At 40.1% G+C, this 21,992-nt stretch overlaps 3 protein-coding genes across 5 annotated transcripts; 1 reads left to right on the top strand and 2 right to left on the bottom strand.

Annotated features, from left to right (window-relative positions):
- Positions 1 to 3,701: 3,701 nt before the first annotated feature.
- LOC135350860 (solute carrier family 15 member 1-like) lies at positions 3,702 to 14,371 on the bottom strand. 3 transcript variants are annotated; one of them, XM_064549710.1, is made up of 10 exons: positions 14,186 to 14,371; positions 13,949 to 14,115; positions 13,602 to 13,873; positions 13,471 to 13,545; positions 13,093 to 13,222; positions 12,815 to 12,986; positions 12,445 to 12,662; positions 7,710 to 7,797; positions 5,921 to 6,011; positions 3,708 to 4,018 (listed from the first exon to the last, which is right to left on the bottom strand). In XM_064549710.1, the coding sequence occupies exons 1-7, from the start codon at positions 14,332 to 14,334 to the stop codon at positions 12,638 to 12,640; spliced, it is 990 nt and encodes a 329-aa protein (XP_064405780.1). In that variant the 5' UTR covers positions 14,335 to 14,371; the 3' UTR covers positions 3,708 to 4,018; positions 5,921 to 6,011; positions 7,710 to 7,797; positions 12,445 to 12,637. The 3 variants fall into 3 exon arrangements, with proteins under 3 accessions (XP_064405778.1, XP_064405780.1, XP_064405779.1); XM_064549709.1 differs by having other exon boundaries at positions 3,732 to 4,018; positions 12,445 to 12,609; XM_064549708.1 differs by having other exon boundaries at positions 3,702 to 4,018; positions 12,445 to 12,986.
- A 39-nt stretch (positions 14,372 to 14,410) lies between these two features.
- Positions 14,411 to 15,810, top strand: LOC135350861 (RING finger protein 151-like). Its single transcript, XM_064549711.1, has 2 exons — positions 14,411 to 15,596; positions 15,661 to 15,810. Exon 1 carries the CDS (start codon positions 14,530 to 14,532, stop codon positions 15,418 to 15,420), a length of 891 nt encoding a protein of 296 aa, XP_064405781.1. The 5' UTR covers positions 14,411 to 14,529; the 3' UTR covers positions 15,421 to 15,596; positions 15,661 to 15,810.
- Positions 15,811 to 15,820: 10 nt separating this feature from the next.
- Positions 15,821 to 17,235, bottom strand: LOC135350862 (oxidized purine nucleoside triphosphate hydrolase-like). The gene is made up of 3 exons (XM_064549712.1): positions 17,030 to 17,235; positions 16,701 to 16,846; positions 15,821 to 16,099 (listed from the first exon to the last, which is right to left on the bottom strand). The coding sequence occupies exons 1-3, from the start codon at positions 17,191 to 17,193 to the stop codon at positions 15,915 to 15,917; spliced, it is 495 nt and encodes a 164-aa protein (XP_064405782.1). The 5' UTR covers positions 17,194 to 17,235; the 3' UTR covers positions 15,821 to 15,914.
- Between the last annotated feature and the right edge of the window lie 4,757 nt (positions 17,236 to 21,992).

Here is a 21,992-nt window from a genome sequence, read left to right as displayed (position 1 = left end):
CTTTCCAGGGGAGAGACTCTTGTCTTGCACAATGATTGTCATTATGGCAGTATCATAAACCAGAGGAATGCAACAAAGGTCCGATGCAACCACAACGCATGTGACTATCGAATTTGCTTGTGCTTGCTCCATATTAAAACTAAAGAACTAGTGTGTCATATCCAAAGCATGGATATTATTACATTTTGGCAGTATACCGGTGTAGAAGCGATATGGGGCCCCCCGGCCCTAAAATGCTAGTGATTTAGGGTGTTAGGGGGGCCCCTATTGCACTAGCGGTATAGGCCCCCATAGTGATATAGGCCCCCCCCCCCCTTGCATGAGAAGTCTATTCTGAGCAGTGAAGTCAACGCCAGCACAACAGTAATAGGAGGTTGAGTTGAGAATCAATGGCTATAATGTTTATGTAGATCTAAACTTCCAATACAGAATACATTACTAGCCTATAATCTGTGCTGCTTGGTCACTAAGGATAACAGTATAATAGTCAGCACCTGTGGACACATTTGCCCCAGTGTATTGTGTATTTTATCTCAGCTCTACGTACGTAGAGCAAGGCTCTATGGTTTTTGTCATAGTAGACAATACTTGTGTTGTGAAGAGGCCCTGCTCGTATTTGTTCCTATGACAGTCTGCATGCATGTTCTGTGTGTGCATGTGTTTTGATCTCTTATTATCCAAGACAGACTCGGAACAGAGCCAGTTAAAGGAACAGTAATTTATTTCGTTATAACAGCGGCATAAAATAATAAATAAACACAACTTTCTCGAATTCAGTTCAAGTATTGAGCTACATCTTCCTGCTCTGGTATAGCTAGCCTAACATTAGCCAATAGCAGCAAGCCATGGTGTTATCAAACTCTGTACTTGGTCAGCAAGAGAGCTTAGACATAATTATGAGTAAGTACTGTGCAAGATCTAGTCAGCAAGGGACATCTAGATTTACTTAGAGCATGAGGCTGAGGCTACAAGCATAGATACCATCTACACTGCAAGTTATAAGTGGGGGCCTCAAAGCGCTAGTGAAATAGGGCCGTGGGGGGGCCCCAAATCACTAGCTTACAAAACTCTGTACATGTGCCAATTGGTATGGGGTATGGGGAAAACCACTGTATGCACAGTCATAAGCAACTTGGGGTTATACTATTGTAAATTGTCCTCTGGGAAGATCCCAGGGAAAATCCAGTAAAAATCACCCACATTTTGGGGGAGGGGCTGCTTTAGTTGGGGATTTTCACTGGATTTTCCCTGGGATCTTCCCTGGAATCTTCCCAGAGGACAATTTACAATAATAACAGTGTAGTGACCCCAAGTTGATAATGTTACCAGGAGTGCATGAAACACTAGCTCCTGTGTTTACTTATGACTGTGCATGCAGTGGTTTTCCACATACCTCATGTACAGTAGAAAACCTGATTATCTGGACACCTTTGTTCCAGAGGCGGATAACTGGATAATCAAATATAAACCACGCCTTGATCCACCCACTTTATTGATAAACAGTAGTGCCACGTGGTTGTCTGTGCATGCGCAGAAGGTAAGCAGGCCAGGCTGTCTCCATAGAACAGCTGCAACGCGCATGCGCATTTAAAGGACACGCCCATTTTTTGAATTATTGAAAACTGCCAAACCAGATAATCAAGGTTCCGGATAATGCATGGAGGGCCGGATAATCAAGGTTATACTGTATAACAATTAGCACATGTAGTTGTGAAGTTATTGTTTTATTACTCTATAATCATTACCTAAAGCTAAAAAGGGCTACCATTCTAATGTTACCATTCTAATGTTACAATGCCTGGAAACCAGAGGAGGTAGCCAGCTGGGGTGGAGCTCAATTAGTTTTTGATTGAGCACTAATTATCTCTCCTCCTGTGTGTTATTAAATCAGAGGGTAATTGCTTGAGCCAGGCGGATCTAGAAAAAGTGGTAGGTAGGTGTTGAGCAAGAGAGGTAAGGAGCCTCCCTCAAAAATTGCGCGAAATCGAAGGTTACACCCTTTTGACGTCATTTCCGGTGAGTGTGGTATCTATTGCATTGCAGTGGTTTCCTTGCACTCCGTATTTACTTGTCGAGTCTAGTCTGCCAAGCTTTTATTTAAACAGACACTACTGTTACAGTACTGAATAGATATATAGATATATAGGTCTATACCGCTACTCAGCTAGTTAGATCTACATGTAGCACCATAGATAGAGTAGAAGGGGATTGGAAATGGAAGTGATTCACGTGATGTTTTACAATGAAGTCTATGTAGTGGGCTTTGCATTAGACCATCCTTGTATCTCTTCATAACTCCCGCAAAAGCCCGGGAAACTTATTGCGTCCAATGCATACATCTCAGAGTTACCCCCATTATAATTACTGAATCACATGCCCCCTGATAGTATAGGTATCAATTGGAAACGAAGAAAATATAATCTCGATTGTCGTGAAGTAGCTAGAGGTACACAGAGCGCTTTTTCATGCTTGTGTTCCTATAGTACCTATGATATAACTAAGGCTGTCTAACTAAGTATAGTGTGCTGTGTCCCAAATGGCCTCAAGTATGATATGAAAGTTTATGTTTAGCAGTAGAACTGCTCTTGGACTTGTTACAGCCAGCAAAACAATTATCTTGAATTATTCATGTTTATAGCCCTTGTGTTAAAAGGAAGCCTCGATTAAAACCGCGGAGATACATGGATGGTACTTTCCGTTTCCAATCCCCTTTTACTCTATCTATATGGTAGTACTAAGTCTGAGAGTGACTTCATCAGCCAATTATGAATGAGACACAAAAGATAATTAAAGGTCAGGGGGGTGCTTGAGTATCTTCTGCTATACCTGCTAGATCTGCCCCTGCTGCACTCGATCATCTGCCCGGAAACTAATTTCTAAACTTTGCCACAAAATGTGTAGAATAGTGTACAAAACCTGTCATGCATGTGGTCTCATTCTGTAAACTCTGTAGTGGTTGAATATATTGCACAGGTATAAGGCTTCTGTTTGATCTGTTACATACTTCCGCCCATGTGTATGTGTGTGTGTGTGGACACAAGCATGAGCTGTTTGAGCGAACTAGACACTTCACAGACTGCTTTATAATGAGACAATCTATAGTGAAAATACCCCCTTCTGGTTAGGCACATAATTTCCCCCCTATATATATCAGGTTTTCCATGCATACCTATACTCCAAAACCACAATGTATGTGTTATTTTAGTCCACACATCACAAAATCAATGAAGGTCAAAGTAAAGTAAAATAATTATACTGATGCATCTTACTAAGGAAAATGCAGACTTTCACACAACTCAAAGGGGATGTACGTGTATACTACTCTACTTGCACAGCATATTTATCACTCCTCCTACTCATTAATTATATGCTTGGTGCTCGCGAGGTCAACAAGCCTCATATCATTTTGCCAAGCAAAAAGTTAGCTGAGCTATACCATCGCAATCACTAAACATAGTCACAGACAATTATAGGGAGAGTTGATGTACCGTATACAACTGTAAAATTTGGCGGGTATTATAATTATGGCGAATGAGCCATTTGAATCAACTTAATTGGCGGTTTTTAATTTGGTATCTCTCAGGCATGGCTACTATACAGTAATGACGTGTCCACCGGAAAACTGAATGAATAATTATACAATGGTTTTGATGCAGATGTTCGGTGGTGATAGTATATCATTACACAGAGAAAAAAGACGTGCTGATTTAGCACAGAAAACCGTGCTAAACGAATGTCTCCAGTTTTAGCACGTTTGCACATATGCTAAACAACCTGATGTGCTAAACCGGCACATGTGCTGAATTCTAATGTGCTGAAACAGTTGTGCTGATTGTATTGTGCTAAATCAATTTCAAACATTAGAAACAACAATACATCAATACAGTATTAAAATTGTATTAAACAAACGATGAGGATATAAAAGTGAAAGGTTTTTTTAAACAGTTAGTTAACCATAGCAAGTCTGCACTCAGTTCACTGCAATTGTAAGATACTGCCTTTGACTTCTCAGCATCACCTGCATGCGTGAAGTAGAAAAATATGTCACATAAAGCCAGTAGAATTATAACCAAGTATAAGAATAATTAAAGTGCGTATAGATTAGGTACATAACATCAGTCATAGCATGAACAAAGTAAGGTTGTTCCACCCCCCTCTCCACTGATAGCATTCACTAGTCTGTTGACAGGAGGTGGGGTTAACTTATTCACAGCATTGCAATGTTATTATGGGGCGAAATAAGACATCACTACGTTTATTCATCCATTTATAGCATGAATAAAGTAAGGTTGTTCCACCCCCCCCCCCCTCTCCACTGATAGCATTCACTAGTCTGTTGACAGGAGGTGGGGTTATTCACAGCATTGCAATGTTATTATGGGGCGAAATAAGACATCACTCATCCATTCATAGCATGAATAAAGTAAGGTTGTTCCACCCCCCCCCCCTCTCCACTAATAGCATTCACTAGTCTGTTGATAGGTGGTGGGGTTATTCACAGCATTGCAATGAACTTATAATTATTATGGGGCGAAATAAGAAAAGCCTTTGCTGTGATCCATGACAAATGCCGAGTGCATAAAAAAGTACATGAGGCAAAAGCAAAGAATTGTAGCTACAGAAAGAGTCATATAACACTAGGACCAAGAGGAAGAGTACGCTACTCCAATAGACTGTACACACAGGAGGCAAACTCATTATTGCATGTAACCACAGCCACTTGAGATACAACAATAACAATAACAATGCTGATAAGAAAAAGCAATGAATAAAATTAGTGGTAATCATCACTAACTTTTATTCATCCCATTCATGCAGATTAATTTTAAGATTTTACAGTTTATACAACAGCATGTGGTTGTGATGTAAGTTAGACAGAATGCTTACTACGGTTAGTGGGAGTTGCATACTCTTCCTAATGAACTCTCATTATAGTCGTTTTTACACACAATTAAGTTTGCGAGACTATGATAATGCAAGAGTTCTTGTTGTGCTATTATAGAGCAGCATCAATATTCGGGCCCATCAATTATCTCGTATAGAGAGCAGATTGAGAAGCTGTCTTCCACCGACAATACTCGTTGTAAGGGCTAAACAACAAAGCTTAATACGAAAGTTTAATTAAACTGCGTTGTCCTATATAATATATCGATAGAACTGTTAGCTGAATAGGAACAGCTACAGCTGCAAGGCCGACAGAGACAATATGCTACAGGTGGCAGTATTGATTTGCATTAATTTGGACGTGTGTGGCAATCGAAAATCGTTTTGTGCACAAGGAAATTTGGGATTTCCGTAGCAGCAATTTTTATCAATTATGAACTTACAAAGTAGTAAATATAAAGTCCCCGTTCCGTTTACGTAGTACGTGCATAATACACTGATACAGCGCAAATTAAACGCTAAAAAGGACGCTCAAGATAAGAGCTTTTTTCTGTTGTTAAAATTACTTTGGCCACCCATGCAGCTATAGTAATCACGACATTTTGCAGCTTGCTAGCTTTGCTACATGTAAGTTAGCTATAGCAGTTATGCTAAGTAGTACAGTGAATGGTGCGTTCTATTTCTTGTTAGATCTATGTAGAACTATAGGCTAAGCATAATTTAGCTGGGTATAACCATAATTATATATGTTACTAGAGGATTGTCACTTTGCATTCATAAACACAGCACACCACATTTATAAAGTGCAATGGTATATAGCAACAGAACAGTAAAATACGCTTTTAATACAGTAAACGAAATGGGATAATGACCGCTATATACGTATATAGGCAGATAACTATACTTGAAAGGGAACTATACTTGAGAGGGACTTTAAGCCAAAGTATGGTATACTGTTGCAATTGTTTTTTTGGGTGAAGCCACTATACCATTAAATTAAAACATTGTGGCAATACAGCAGCATAATAATACATACCTCCAATTGTGTCGATACTTTACAGTGGTCTGGTCATACAAGGGTGTCCAGTATAATGCTCTCTCCAACACGTGTCACTTTCAACATCATCCTGGAATATGTTTTTTCACATCAATTCTTACAACAATAATCATAGTGCCTTCAAAAAAGTACGACCACCATTTTGAAAGAACTTTAGACGTGAGAGGGAATTAGGGGAACTTTTGCGAATGGCGTGGTTTCCCTCTAGGCAGTTGGCGTCTCACAACTATAATGTACACGTGAAAAGCAGTAGATCTAGTATGTGCAATAATTATAAATGTACAATGTACAATATATATTGAAACATAGCATCAAGTATGTACAGCATATAGCTAAGTAACTAGTCTAGCTACGATACTCGAGGTGACTAGGATTGTCTCTTTGTTTGTTTTTTGCAAAACGTATACTTGCAACGTGCAACGGTAAATTGCAACGCTTTTAATACAGTGTAAACGTACTGGCGTACTACATAAACGGAACTTATATTGACCGCTTACTGCATCTATACAATAAAAGTGCAACGTATGCTATGACAAGTACAGTCGAAAGCGGCAGTGGTTCTTGGTCAGACATGCATGCAATGAAACTAAGTTTTATGTGTTAACGAATAGCTATAGCGCTCCGGACATTCACCGGGACCAGAGTAGTCTCACAGTAAAGAAGCCAGAACTCAAGCGTGGCTGTATAGTGCGCATTGATGTATCAAGCTTCAAAATGAAACTGTATTTAGCTAGCTTCAATGCATGTGTACAAGGTTTAATTTATACTTCTTAGCTTTTACCCAACTAAGCTTTTTACTATTTGAAAATCTGTCAAAACAAATCACTTTTTTTGCTGAGGCTATCTATCCTAGCTAGCTGTAAACGCAGTGCCATGGCATCCAAGTGAAAATACACACACAAACAAACACACTTACTATACAGTCTTTCTTCTAATTACAGCGCCGCTAAAGATTTTCAGTGGCGCACAAGAAAACCATAATTCCAGTTTGGCACTTATAATATTATTTAGAGTGGTGCTTTAGCAACGTAGAGTACTCTAGTATAGCTGTTTCCACGAGGCTATCAGATCAGTTGTACATGTAGCCTCGAATTAAGGATGCGTTATTTCTAATTATGTAAGCGCTAGCAACTTGGCGCTTAATTGGATAATTTATTTTATGAATTTGGCCCTTCAATTAGAGTGGCGCTGTAATTATGCCTCGCGGTGCGCATGCGCAAGCAAGGTATACGGTAGTGTGTTTGTGTGTGTAGACTATTTCAGCTGCTCAAGGAAGTGCAAGTAAGAGTTACTATAGGCTTCTAGTCATGTTTTCTTGGCTTGCTATTTGTGGATTTGCAAAATAAAGCTTCGTTCTCGAGTTATGCCTAGTTTTGCTTACTTGGAATGCTATTGCAGCCTTTTCAGAAGAGTCCGTAGCAAAACTCGTTCACCGAGTGTTGCTACTCTACTTAGTAGTTAGTTCTGCACTAGAACGCTAGCTATTGGTAGCTGCAAGAGTGAGAAGAGAGCTGCGAGGCTCTGCTGACTTACAGCCATTAATTTTAGACTTGAACTTTAGGCATCAATCGTTTTTAACAACAATCATGGGTCGATCACTACCCACTATTTGAGTTTCCCTGTGATTGCATGCGCAGCAATAATAATTATCATCAATCAATGTGTGTATAAAAGCTAGCTATTAGTAGTTTTATGTTATGTAGCTTTGGCACCTCCACCGAGGCATCAGCACCCGCGGTGCTTTCATTAAAAGAAGTAAATAACTCACTTATTGTGCTATGAAACTTGGGCAATATAAGCTTCAATTGGTATCCACTTTGTTGAGCCCCATTCAACCTTTTACTTGCTTGTCCTTCCTGCATAATTATTACAGGGTGTCATACAGGATTTTAAAGTAGAGGGGGGAAATATAAGGCATTCTTTTAAAAAAAGTCAACTGCATGTTATTTCAATACCCTGGTTAGTATACAGGCTATGGATACTCAGTCATACACCATTACTAATACCTGAATGCAAATTTTAGGGGGGAGGGGGGTTGGAGCCAGAGGGGATACTCCCCCTGTGTACTGTACGACACCCTGGTACAATAATTATTATACAATAGCTGTGTAATTAGATTGTACAGCATTGTTCAGCATGTTGAGGGAAACTTACCTAGTTCCACAGTTTTGTCAAACAGCTCTCAAACCATGTCTAAACTCAACTTATTTTCTTCTTTGCAAGAACAGCAAATAAAAAAAAAGTCTTTGTTGCTATGCAGCTACAGCTACACATCTGTTGTACTGCATGCCCTTATTTGGTACTGAAAACAGCACACTGTGCTGAATTAGCATGTGTACCTGTTTCAGCACACCCATTACATTTAGCACAGTCCATTTAGCACATTAATCGAACATCAAAATTACAAGCCATGAAAAAGCACACCAATACAACACGTAGGCTGTGCTATATGCCTACAAAACAGCACATGTAGTGTGCTGAATCACTGTTTAGCACACCACGGTGCTAATATAGCACACGCTCAGGGTCTAAAACAGCACACCTCTTTTCTCTGTGTTACGCCCTCGTGCTTCAGTGCAATATATTCCATACATCCCATATGCTCTCACTATAGCCTATAGCACAATGATATACTATCACCAGAACATCTGCTGAATAATTATACAAGCCAGTCTAGCTATAGAATCTTCGGTTCCAAAATTTAAACTCTGTCCCTTGCCTATAGTATTGTGGTTTACTTATGTAAACTGTTACACAAATTACTCAAAAAGTCTAGATGAACCTGTGTAATTTTGACAACAAAATCACTGTGATTTATCGCTTTTTATTTTGTAAACAACTTCATCATTTTCTCCCCCACCCATTTTAATTTTGACTTATAAGGCTAAGACACGTGAGTAAAACATCACTGAGTTAAATTTCCACAATTCTAATTGTTGCAAGCAACCTGAAAAGCTCTGTACATGTGCCAATTGGTATGGGGTATGGGGAAAACCACTGTATGCACAGTCAGAGGAGGGAGGACACGATTAACCTTAGCTCTAATTAGCTAATTATTGCGACCTTTTAATTACATTGTTTGAACGATTCATCTTTTCTTTCTTTATAACCTCTACATATTGGACACAAGAGCTAGAGCAAAGTAAGCCTTTTCTCCTACTGGACTAGGAGGTACCCCTATGGCCAAGTTGTCAGGACCTGAAGGTAATAGGACCCCTATAAGAAGCACCTCAGGTACTCCTATCTCTAAGATCCCTGTGAGAAGCATCCCAGGCACTCTGATCTTGTCTCTGTGAGAAGCACTCTTGATCCTGGAGACAGGATCCCTATGAGGAGCACCCCAGGCACTCCTGTCTCCAAGATCCCTGTGAGAAGCACCCCAGGCACTCCTGTCTCTGTGATAAAGCTGCAACATGGAATTGTTTAGTTCAGAGTGTCTCCAACATGAAGAACATCAATGACACTAACAGTCTCAGCTTCTAGCACCCCTTTATTTGCATGGTTTGCTCTGTGCCTGCAAGAATTGCCTGTCACTAATACTACAGTACGGTTCTGTGTTAGTCTCGAATACCCGCCTCAACCTAAAAGCTTGAGGTTGAGGCGGGTATTCGAGACTAGTTCTGTGTGTCCCAATATGTAGAGGTTATAAATAAAAAAAAGATGAATGTTCAAAGAATGTAATTAAAAGGTCGCGATAATTAGCTAATTAGAGCTAAGGTTAATGTGTCCTCCCTCCTCTGATGCACAGTCATAAGCAACTTGGGGTCACTACACTGTTATTATTGTAAATTGTCCTCTGGGAAGATCCCAGGGAAAATCCAGTAAAAATCACCCACATTTAATATTTTGGTGGAGGGGCTGCTTTAAGTTGGGTGATTTTCACTGGATTTTCCATGGGATTTTCCCTGGGATCTTCCCAGAGGACAATTTACAATAATAACAGTGTAGTGACCCCAAGTTGATAATGTTACCAGGAGTGCATGAAAAACACTAGCTCCTGTGTTTACTTATGACTGTGGTTTTCCACATACCTCATGTACAGTAGAAAACCTGATTATCTGGACACCTTTGTTCCAGAGGCAGGCGGATAACTGGATAATCAAACATAAACCACGCCTTGATCTACCCACTTTATTGATAAACAGTAGACTAGTGCCACGTGGTTGTCTGCGCATGCGCAGAAGGTAAGCAGGCCTGTCTCCATAGAACAGCTGCAACGCGCATGCGCATTTAAAGGACACGCCCATTTTTTGAATTATTGAAAACTGCCAAACCAGATAATCGAGGTTCCGGATAATGCATGGAGGGCCGGATAATCAAGGTTATACTGTGTAACAATTAGCACATGTAGTTGTGAAGTTATTGTTTTATTACTCTATAATCATTACCTAAAGCTAAAAAGGGCTACCATGCATTCTAATGTTACCATTCTAATGTTACAATGCCTGGAAACCAGAGGAGGTAGCCAGCTGGGGTGGAGCTCAATTAGTTTTTGATTGAGCACTAATTATCTCTACCCCTGTGTGTTAATAAATCAGAGGGTAATTGCTTGAGCCAGGCGGATCTAGAAAAAGTGGTAGGTAGGTGCTGAGCAAGAGAGGTAAGGAGCCTCCCTCAAAAATTGCGCGAAATCGAAGGTTACACCCTTTTGACGTCATTTTCGGTGAGTGTGGTATCTATTGCATTGCAGTGGTTTCCTTGCACTCCGTATTTACTTGTCGAGTCTAGTCTGCACTGCACTGCAGTGCAGACTAGACAAGCTTTAAAATAATAAACAGAAACTACTGTTACAGTACTGAATAGATATATAGATATATAGATATATAGATATATAGGTCTATATACCGCTACTCAGCTAGTTAGATCTACATGTAGCACCATAGATAGAGTAGAAGGGGATTGGAAATGGAAGTGATTCACGTGATGTTTTACAATGAAGTCTATGTAGTGGGCTTTGCATTAGACCATCCTTGTATCTCTTCATAACTCCCGCAAAAGCCCGGGAAACTTATTGCGTCCAATGCATACATCTCAGAGTTTTACCCCCATTATAATTACTGAATCACATGCCCCCTGATAGTATAGGTATCAATTGGAAACGAAGAAAATATAATCTCGATTGTCGTGAAGTAGCTAGAGGTACACAGAGCGCTTTTTCATGCTTGTGTTCCTATAGTACCTATGATATAACTAAGGCTGTCTAACTAAGTAGTGTGCTGTGTCCCAAATGGCCTCAAGTATGAGATGAAAGTTTATGTTTAGCAGTAGAACTGCTCTTGGACTTGTTACAGCCAGCAAAACAATTATCTTGGATTATTCATGTTTATAGCCCTTGTGTTAAAAGTAAGCCTCGATTAAAACCGCGGAGATACATGGATGGTACTTTTAAGATACTTCCGTTTCCAATCCCCTTTTACTCTATCTATGGTAGTACTAAGTCTGAGAGTGACTTCATCAGCCAATTATGAATGAGACACAAAAGATAATTAAAGGTCAGGGGGGTGCTTGAGTATCTTCTGCTATACCTGCTAGATCTGCCCCTGCTGCACCAGCCTGTGGACATCGATCATCTGCCCGGAAACTAATTTCTAAACTTTGCCACAAAATGTGTAGAATAGTGTACAAAACCTGTCATGCATGTGGTCTCATTCTGTAAACTCTGTAGTGGTTGAATATATTGCACATTGCACAGGTATAAGGCTTCTGTTTGATCTGTTACATACTTCCGCCCATGTGTGTGTGTGTGTGTGTGTGGACACAAGCATGAGCTGTTTGAGCGAACTAGACACTTCACAGACTGCTTTATAATGAGACAGTATAATTGAAAAATAATAGGCTAGCTATAGTTGCAACTTGTAGGTGATCTTCCAAGGCAACAAAAAACACTGTTTTCTAATCGATCTAATCGTTGCTTTATAGTCTATTCACGATCATTCCCCATTTATGATTCCCATAATGAATACCGTATTACTAGAATGTTCGCGAGCATCAAACATATGTGAACTTTGCTAGGGTTGATCAATTTGCAACAATAAAATCGCAAAATCTAAATTATAGTACTGGTAAATACATACGATTCCTGCCAGAACGCAAGAGTTTTGGAATTTTTTTAGCAACAATCATGGTCAATTATTTCCCACTCTTGGAGTTTCCCTGTGATTCTGCCTGCACGCAGCAAACTTAAAAATGTTATCTTAATATCAAATGTGGGTATTAGCAATAGCTTGGTTATGTATGTTTGGCACATCCACCGACGCATCAGCACCAGTGGTGCTTTCATTGTATCAGCAGCTAGTCAGACAAAATTACTCGATGCATGGCTGTTACTTTGATTACACGGTGCCAGTGATACAAACAGTTATAGCAACTAGCTATGCTAATGTGAGTCTCAGCCTACTACGTACATGTGGCTAGATCCATTGCTTGTACATTTTCAGAGCTGTGTTAATTTTCTAAATTGTATATACAGTCAGATGTATGTCATTCTATAGCACTGCATGTACCTGAAGTCATGGGGTTCTTGAAGTAGGCAATTAATTTTCATCCCAGTTACTGCGACCAACACTTCAGCAAAGGATATGAGAATGATGTGCGAAAGTTGCCATGGCTGATGCTATACTGATATCCTTTACGCAGTCTTGTCCTCGGGGAAATTTGACAAGGTAGAGCTGTAGCAAGTTTGACAGTATAGGAAGCTTAATGCACATCATTCTTGTTGCACCTACAGAATTGAAGTAATCAGGGAATGAATGTACGCACTAAACACCATACAACTGCGTTGAAGCAGGCCCCTATAGCATAAAAGAACACAAAGAACAACAGATTATTGGCTCTTGTAGTACCGTTTTACTAGAATATTTTGCTGGTGAAAACCTTTTGCAAATGAGCCAAATCAGCAGAAAATGTGACCCTTCTTTATTGAGGAGAGGATTTGTCTCATTAGAAGATGGCTTCTTTGAACAGGCACATTTTAATCGCTCCAATCGTATTTTGAAATACAGGTAGCCTCCATTGAAAATTACGATCGCTGAGCTTGATGTTGTCCCTGAAATAAATTAATCTATCAAAGTGGTCTCAACAGTATAAAGAGGTGATTCTAAGAATGTAGACACAAGCAAAGCACAGAAGTAAGGAAGTACTACAATAGTTACCAAGAATGGTGATCCAAGCGATGATAAACCCTACTGACTGTCTGAGAACTGGCATCCCGGACTCCCCCACTAGGGCCCCGATGTTACAACACCAGTAATACCAGGAGAATGACCGCTCCTTCGACTTAGTCTGTGTGCATTGTAGAGGGAGGGAATTTATCACTCACTGCTCGAACTTTATTATGTCTAACAGTTACCATTCATTACATTACTGTTAAAAGCTCATTACGTGCATGGTACACAAGTAAAGAGGGGTGTGTTAGTCTCGCAAGCAGGCGTCAGCGGGAGGGGGGGAGGAACTTAAAGAGACGTCAGAAGTCTTTCCTCCCCTTCTGACATCTGCTTGTGAGACTATGTGTGTGTTGCATGGGTGGTCACCTGTTCTTCTGTAAACTGGTCTGCAACAAGAACACTCTGTATAGCATTGATGTGCCCGTACCCAACAGAGAAAAACTAGGTGGAGGATAATTCTCAAAGTAGCACACAGAGTGATTTAAAACTGTTCTCACAGTTAATCCAATTATAGAGAGGATCATATTTAGCGTTGGAGAGATGTTGAGATCAATCTGATTAAGGATAGTCACTTTGTCCAGCTCGCTGCAATTTGAGCTCCAGTTAAAAGAGCCACTATATTCGGATCCGGATAGGTACACGGACTTGTTGTTGCTATTGGCAACACAGCAACCAGGTGGAGACACTGTGTACTGCCATGTGGAGAATGATAGAAGGCATATCCCAATAGTAGTCAACAGAGTGCTTAGAACTTGAGTCAAGAAGTTGCCTGTACGGAATATAATTATGATACAATGCTCAATCCAGCAGTAATATAAAATATTTTTATGTGTATGGTGCTCACCTAGAATCCTATCTGCTAAGAATCCTGCTGACAAGGCACATATCTGGTAGAGAGCAATGTACACGTTGACGGCTGCTGTGCCCAGCTGATCCGCCTGAGTCAAACACACAAACAAAAACCGAGTGAAATACAACTCCAGCACTGCTTGGAGACCTGTCCCAGAGTAGCTAAAGAAAAAATACCCATAATGTGCATCCATTTTTAGTGAATAGCCAGCTGCATTTGTATCGAATTCACCTTTGCCCAACTGTAGAAGTCAGTAGGAAGAAGACAGCTCCATATGGATACCTTGCCTTCTTTTCTAGCTTAACAGCACCATTACCTGCTCCGTCCTTCAAGCTTGCTGGCTCTTTTACTTCAGTATTTCGTTGAATATCTCCCACCATCCTTCAAAAGGCCTGGATGTTGAGTGGGCGGGAACACACCCTTGACCTGCAGCTAATTACGAGCCCCTCCCCCCTTTTCTGCAGAGTTGTCAGTAAACACTAGATCTACCTTTAACTTTCTAAGCTCAGCTGTGCTAACTGTTGCTTATAAGCACAAGTAAACAACTTGGGAACATACATCTTCAACTGCTCATAATGGGACTAGATGTGGAATCCTTTGTTGACAAGGTGGATCAAAGCCTTCTCTGTCAAATGTGCTCCAAAGTTCTTGAAGAGCCAATGGTTGCTGACTGTGGTCACTCTTTCTGCAACCCCTGCATGCAAAAAGCTCTAACAAAGAAGAGAGTTACATGCCCTACATGCAGACAAGTCATCACTAACGACCAACTGAGCCCAGCTGGGGATGATCTAGTGGAACAGCTAGGAAAGCTTTCTCTCCATTGCAAAAACCAAGCCTCTGGCTGTGAGACGGTCACTCACTTGAAAGAAATGGACGCACATGTTGGGACTGAGTGTGAGTATCGTCTTGTTCCATGTGAGCACAAAAGTTGTGATTCTAGTGTCCCCCTTCTCAAACTGGAGAGTCACATGGACACTTGTGATTATCGCATCGTTGAATGCAAAGTCTGTAAGACGTGCGTGCCCCGTAAAGACATGCCTGCTCATCAAGCTGTCAAAAGATGTTTCGAGCAACTCAACAAGAGACGAATGGTCACAAGCGCCCGTAGAATCTCGCAAGAGCTTCGAGAACACAGAGTAGACTTGGTTCGTGATCGTCATCTGACTGAACAAGCTGAGAGACACTTGGTGAAAAGACATTACGGTATGGACGAGAGTTCAAGGCATCGAAGAGCAGTGAGTGCAGGACCAGTGCTGATGAGGTCTATCGAGTCTAGGGTGGGGAGTGCAGTGGTTCCACACTATTCCAGGAACCTGAAGAGTGCTGCTCTCGACTCGTGTCGGGGGTGTACTAACAAGTTCACAGCTGGTAGACGGCCCAGTGCAAGGAGACACTCCCACTTAAAGGTAGGTTTTAATTTAAGAGTTTCTTTGTATTTTTTGTATTGTAGAGCAGCCGAAAATTAAGTTCTATGTCACTATCCTGAGCTGTTCGATACGATATTTTAAACTGCATGGGTAGTTTACAAAAATGTGCACTAACAAAAATTACCCACTGTACGGTATGTTATTGTGTATTATTGTGATCCTTCCATGCTCATTATCAACTGGCCGGGCTCTTCCTTCTCCTCTTCAAATAGCCAGTAAGTGCTTAAAAAGCTATTTAATATTCCCACAATAACTACCCCCTCCCCCACACATGTACAGTGTGACCACTGTCAAAATTGGCGGAGATGGAATGGTCCTAGAGGATGGCCTAGTGTCATGTCCTAAACAACACTACCTCGTCTGTTTTAATATAATTACATGTGTATTGCTAAAATGAATGTTCCTATAATTTATAAGTTTGAATTTGTCTGTGGTTGAGTTGATTAAACAAACACTATAAATGCTGATTAAACAAACACTATAAATGCAACAAAAACGTGGATAATGAATACAGGGAAAAAGAGTTCAAGATTTCAAATATTTAAGTTCGTCGAGGGACGGGGCGTTATGGAATAGTCCAAAACAATGTCATGCCCTTGGAATTTCATCCATGCATCGAAATACTTATTGTTAAGCATCTTGGGATACCATAGGTAATCGTCGGGCCACATGGAACCATAGGGGATCTCAGTGTGGGCAAACCACTGCGGCCGCATCTCTGGGGGGGGGAGGGGAGTGGTTAAATGCAGTAATTGGGTCAGCTCACTACATGTAATTAAGGGCATGGTAAATTATAGACTGGCGGCGACAGCCCCTCGTGTACCGCGAGGGACTGGCAAACTGTCTATCAGTCACTCGTCTCAGCTGCAACGAGCATTGCAGCCTATCAGATTGCTCAACGTCATATTAGCCCTGTAATTGTAACCGCACTTACACTTCAGGGGATTCAGTGCATTCCATAGTAGCTGAATCTCATAGCAAAATTTAACCACATTATCTATAACGATATTCATGTTTAGTAGTGTCATACGATCTATTACACTTCCGCTGAGACGAGTGACTGATAGGCAGTTTGCCAGTCGCTCGCGCTACACGCTCGGGCGGCTGTCACCGCCAGTCTAGGTAAATTATGCCAATGCTCATAACCCAAAACTCTTACATGTAAATCAGTACAAGTGTTGTACAACACAATGAACAAGTATATCTACAGTACCATCTAGCTATGATAAATTCCAGGGTGATAATGAATCATTCTAAAAGCAAGATGGGTCTACAGGCGCAGCAAACATGAATAAGCATATCATTATTGGTCTCCATACCTTCTGTCTCCACTGGGTCACCGGTGAAGGTCTCAGTCCTGAACACATGCACCTCCATCAGCTGAGCCTCCCCCACAAACTCAAACAGTATCACTCCCACCTTGTCCAGCCCAGATACGGTCAGACCACACTCCTCGCTCGTCTCCCTGGGATACAGAGCAGTGCACATTCGTTAATATTTTTACATGTAGATTTATAGCTGCAGCTATCACAAACATAAGAATGCATAGATTAAGATTACGGCTTACAATATTATTCTAAACCAGCAATATTCCCACAGAGTAGCTAGATTACCCATTGTTCACGATTACCATTGTCGATGTGCTCACCTTATTGCAGCCTTTTCAATGCTCTCCCCCTGGTGCACCTTGCCACCAAATCCATTCCACCGTCCCTTGCCAAATCCCCTCTTCTTCATGCCAAGCAGGACTTGTCCTGGGCGCAGCACAAAGAGCAGAGTGAGCAGCTTGTTGGGAGGCCTCTCAGCAGCCATTGCACAGATTTGGGTTAAGATCTCCCAAAGAGGAAAGTTTTTTAATTGACCCTTTACCAGACTTCTCCATAATCAGTTTCTTGATTTTATGACCCTTTACCTAAATAATTATAATAATTATGTGGATTTCGAGGTTTAGCACAAAATTGTACAATATTTAGTGGTCAAGGGCCATTTCTATATGGTTACACGGTCACCTACTGCTCATGTCCTAAGAAGAGATATCCACTAGCTAGAAATAATACAGACTAGCGAGACGCTCTATCTCTGAAGGACAGAGGAGGCTGGAACCACTTAGCCAAACTTCTCTTGACAAGACTACTTCAATTCAAGCTAGCAGAGCACTGACCACTGACACTGACTTGTAACTATATCTCTATATCATCTATATCATATATATCTCTCAATTTCTATATACGTCTTAATTTTGTATGTCACATTTTTTGAGAATAATCAGAGAATAATCGGATTTTTTATGAGAATAATAGGCACATTTTTCAAGAATTAAAGAATAGAATAATGGGTGAAAAAAAGATGCATCTGCAAATGAGCATTTTTATTACATTCCGTTCACATGCTAGGTTTTTAATGCTAAGTCAGCTAATCAAGTGTTTTATAATTAGCTCCTGCATGTCGTACCTCCTCTGGCTAGGCGCTAGGCAGCTCTGATGTACACGCCACATAATTATCTCTGTAAATAACACCACTCACTTAAGTTATACACATCCGTATACTGGATTCTACTTTAGTATATCCGGCCTCTGATATGAAGTCGGATGAGTACGTACGGTACATATTGCATCCGAGGGTTTGCACTTCAGGGCTTTAGTTGTTATTTGCAGCAAAAATGTATTATTAAAATAACAACACGATTACGTAGTGTTCTGAGATTATTGGAGCCTCATTATACCTACCCCCGTAATACAAGTAATACAACATTCTGGTTCTTGAGGAAATAGTGTTCTCGGATTCACAATTGAATCCGTGGGAAAAGGCATATTATGGCTTTGAGGTACAAATATGTCCTTCTCTGTCCCAGCGTTGGTAGTTTTGCTTGTTTTAAAATATCCAAATAGCTAATCGAGTTGTCCCACTGCTTTAGGCAAACTTTTATTGTGAACTTTTGGACCTTTTCCATGCCCTCGATATTGCATTTTAAGTGCGGGTTCCCAACAATCGAAACATACTCCAGATTTGGTCTAATGAAAATATAATTTCAGCATAACAGTATAGGGGGAGAATGAGTTGCGAAGTTTCTGTGTAGCAGTCCAACAAGTTTTCTCGACTTCTTACAAAGTTCCTTATAGTGTGGGAATGCCAAAAGATCCGATGCAAAATGGATTCCTGAACGTCTCCACACGCTCCAGGGAAAGGCCATTGACTGTAAATGTGGGCGGCTCGATGGACCTACTTTTCTTTTTAATCAATACACATTTTGATGTGATGAAATGAAGGTGTTAGCCAGACATGAAAGCAGCAACACTGTTTATGTCTTCCTGAAGTGTATCGTATAGTCTTCGATGGATTTAATGACTCTATAAATAGCCATGTCATCGGCAAACATATTAAGATGGGTGTCGCTTGAGACTACCTCAGAGACATTTAGTGTACATAATAAAGAGCAATGGGCCTATAAGACTGATCCTTGAGGCACACCAGACATAACATGGAGAGTCAGTGGTAGACACTTGTCCATTCACAACTACAAATTGCTCTCTCTTCAATAAGGTAACTTTTAAGCCACTTCAATTAAAGAGGTAGCTGTTTATTTTGGCAAGTGAAGAAGTCTATGAGTAGCAGTAAATGTGCATGGTACTGCATGTATCAAATGCCTTACATATGTCCAGAAAAACAACAGCAACTTCACTTTTGCTGTCAATAGCTTTGCTCCAGTCATCCACAACTTGTATTAGTGCAGAGACAGTTGAGCGTGCACGCATAAAATCCCCACTGCCTTGTTGAGATTGGGCAATGTTGTATCAGATGTTCCTCTATAATTTATAGTATTGACTTAGCACGTTTCTCTAAGAGCTTGCTCGCTGAGGGAAAGATGGTAATGGGTCTATAATTCGATAGTTGTTGTTGCAGTGTGTGCTCTTAATCCATGGTGTGTCTAGTTGTGCAGTGAAGGAGCTGATTCAGCAAAACAAATTTTTGCTGCAAACGAAAAGAGAGTTAAGAATTTGAATGGCCATGAATGGTATAGGTGTATTGCGGGAGTGGTTATAGCGTGCTGGTATTATTGTGTCTTGTCTTGTGTTACAGGACAGTATATAATTATAGTATAAGAGAATGAGGACGGGGATGTATGCAAGAAAACAGTGTACAACCCAATACAAGGTACGAATAGTATGCGTATATATATATATACAGCTGCAATACTCATGCTTTTATTATTCCTACACAGCCTGTGTACAACCCAATACAAGGTACGAATAGTATGCGTATATATACATACAGCTGCAATACTCATGCTTTTATTATTCCTACACAGGACGTTTAAGTGAAAGCTCAAGATTGTAGCCGCTCAATCGAGCAAGCACTGGCTACAAAACAATCTCTGCTAATATTTAACCTCTTCTAAATGTATAGTTCACGTATAATTATACAAAGCAGTTTGAAATAGAAAGAAGTTGATTCAGCAATAATATTGACCTCAAAAAGTATATTGCTTACTATACATTGTACAATATCAATAAACAAATGTATTGCATCATGAATAGTACCGTATAGTTGATGTAATTATACAGCGCCATAATTTAAGCAACAACTCAGCAATTATTGAATAATTTCGGCCACTTCTACAAAAAAATTAAGACAGAACCCACCTAAAAAGGGCAAGTTGGGTCGTCGCTCGGTTTCCTTAGGTCCGCCAATGAAAAATTAGTTTACAGAGACGAAAATCAAACAATCCACCTGCATACTAAGATACTAACTGCATGTTAGCGCTACCATAATTTACGCCAGTTCTGATTGAATGCAATTTTTAAGGTTCTAAAAGTGTGCCACTACAATTTTTCTGGCGCTGTAATTAAGAAGTAAGGTATACATGTTACAAATGATATACAGGCACCTAATAGCGCTTAAAACATGTTTGGACGGCACTAACACTAAGTCTCCAAAGCAACAGCAGAATTATGGAAGCTGCTCGATGACTATAAGCCTCAACAGGCATTGTCATAATTATACACATTTTGCTAAGAAGAGTTTGCAACTGCAGAAGGGCCGTGAGAACCATGGCCAGGGGGCTAGAAGCAACTTTGTCCCCCTTATACACGTGCAGATTACTTCAATAATTATGTATCTGTCACTAAATTAGTACATACATGCATAAATTAGATCTAGTAAAAAAAAACACCAAATGAGATCATAAAAATCAAACACCTATACTCAGAAGATATGCACCCCGTATATCCTCCTCGTAGGTGTGGTATACTTGTCATACACATATAAATTAATGAGTGATACATTCCAGTTTAATACATAACATTGCAGTTATTGAAATTATTGCAAACGTTTTTTATCTGTATAGGTGTTGCACGTTATGTGTTCACAGTAGACAATATCCACTGCAAGTGCCATCACTGCATTCATTATCTCTATCCCAGCGTAATGCATCATTAATGCTACTAAAAGGAGGAATAATCCAGTAGTTACGACAATTCCATGATAGAGACATCCCATTGCGCCAGCTGTATTTCAAATAGCCATGAAGCAACAGTCATTGAATAATAAAGTACTCACCTCTTATTTTATTGTGACTCTTCTATGTAGCAATTTTTTCATAGCTCTGATCTGCCACAGCTCTGTTATAGCATAGATCTAAGTTATAGTTTCACAATTGACGTGTCATAAGTTTATGTCACTTATTGCATTAATGATCTTTACTTTTACTATCAATCACCTATTCGCGCCACCAAGTCTGATTTCGTGAATAATCCTTTTTCAATAGTATTTCAATAGTATTTAGTTAGTTCCCCTTGTGCCACGCACTGGATCCGCCACTGGAAGTGGAAAAGGTGGTTCCTGAAGGACAATAAGCCCAAATTGTCTCCCTGCGCAGAGCGTGAAATTGTTGGGGTTACGCCCACTTCTAGTCTATAACCTCCACAGGCTAGACTAAAATTAGTTTCTTCATTATTTTTATGACCCTTTACTAGTGATATCAGACCAATTTTCGTTTTTGCTGTTTCTAACTCCTATGTGTACTTTTGCACACTCTAGGCAAACCAGAAAAACTTTATTGCACTGGATTTGGTGAATGCAGAGATACAGCATTTTGAAGAACACTATAGCCAAGAAAAATATTCGTACAAAAATTTACTGCATTTGTAATATACTTGAGCGGGACTTATGAAATCTGAACCGCTTGGTCTATTCTCTTTTAAAAAGTATGAAATGGACTCAGGAGTTAACATTGTAACAATTCTGTGATGTACATCTTTATAATGTCCTCATAGTAGTATGATGTCTCCTGCTTTAGAGTGTTCTTTTAGATATGAAGTAACTATGCTACATTTTTTCTTTCGTACAGTATATTGTATCATGTGTCAGAACTCTCATCAAGGTCTACCTTACGCTTGATTCTGTTTCTTGGCAACTTTTCCGTCAATTTATCTAAATAAATTGTTTTTAGTGTGATGTAGATTTAAGGACATGCAACTATAAATCAATGATGCAACTCTGCTGATTAATACAGTAGATTACACCTGTGTGCAAATTGAATTGGCTCTTGCAATTTGATAGTTTTTGTAAATTGCATTGTTGTCCCTGGAATTCTCTCCAATCTTACTTGTTTC

The sequence above is a fragment of the Halichondria panicea genome, chromosome 17, assembly GCF_963675165.1.
Source record: "Halichondria panicea chromosome 17, odHalPani1.1, whole genome shotgun sequence".
NCBI classification, from domain to species: domain Eukaryota; kingdom Metazoa; phylum Porifera; class Demospongiae; order Suberitida; family Halichondriidae; genus Halichondria; species Halichondria panicea.
This window is presented reverse-complemented; position numbering and strand designations above follow the sequence as displayed.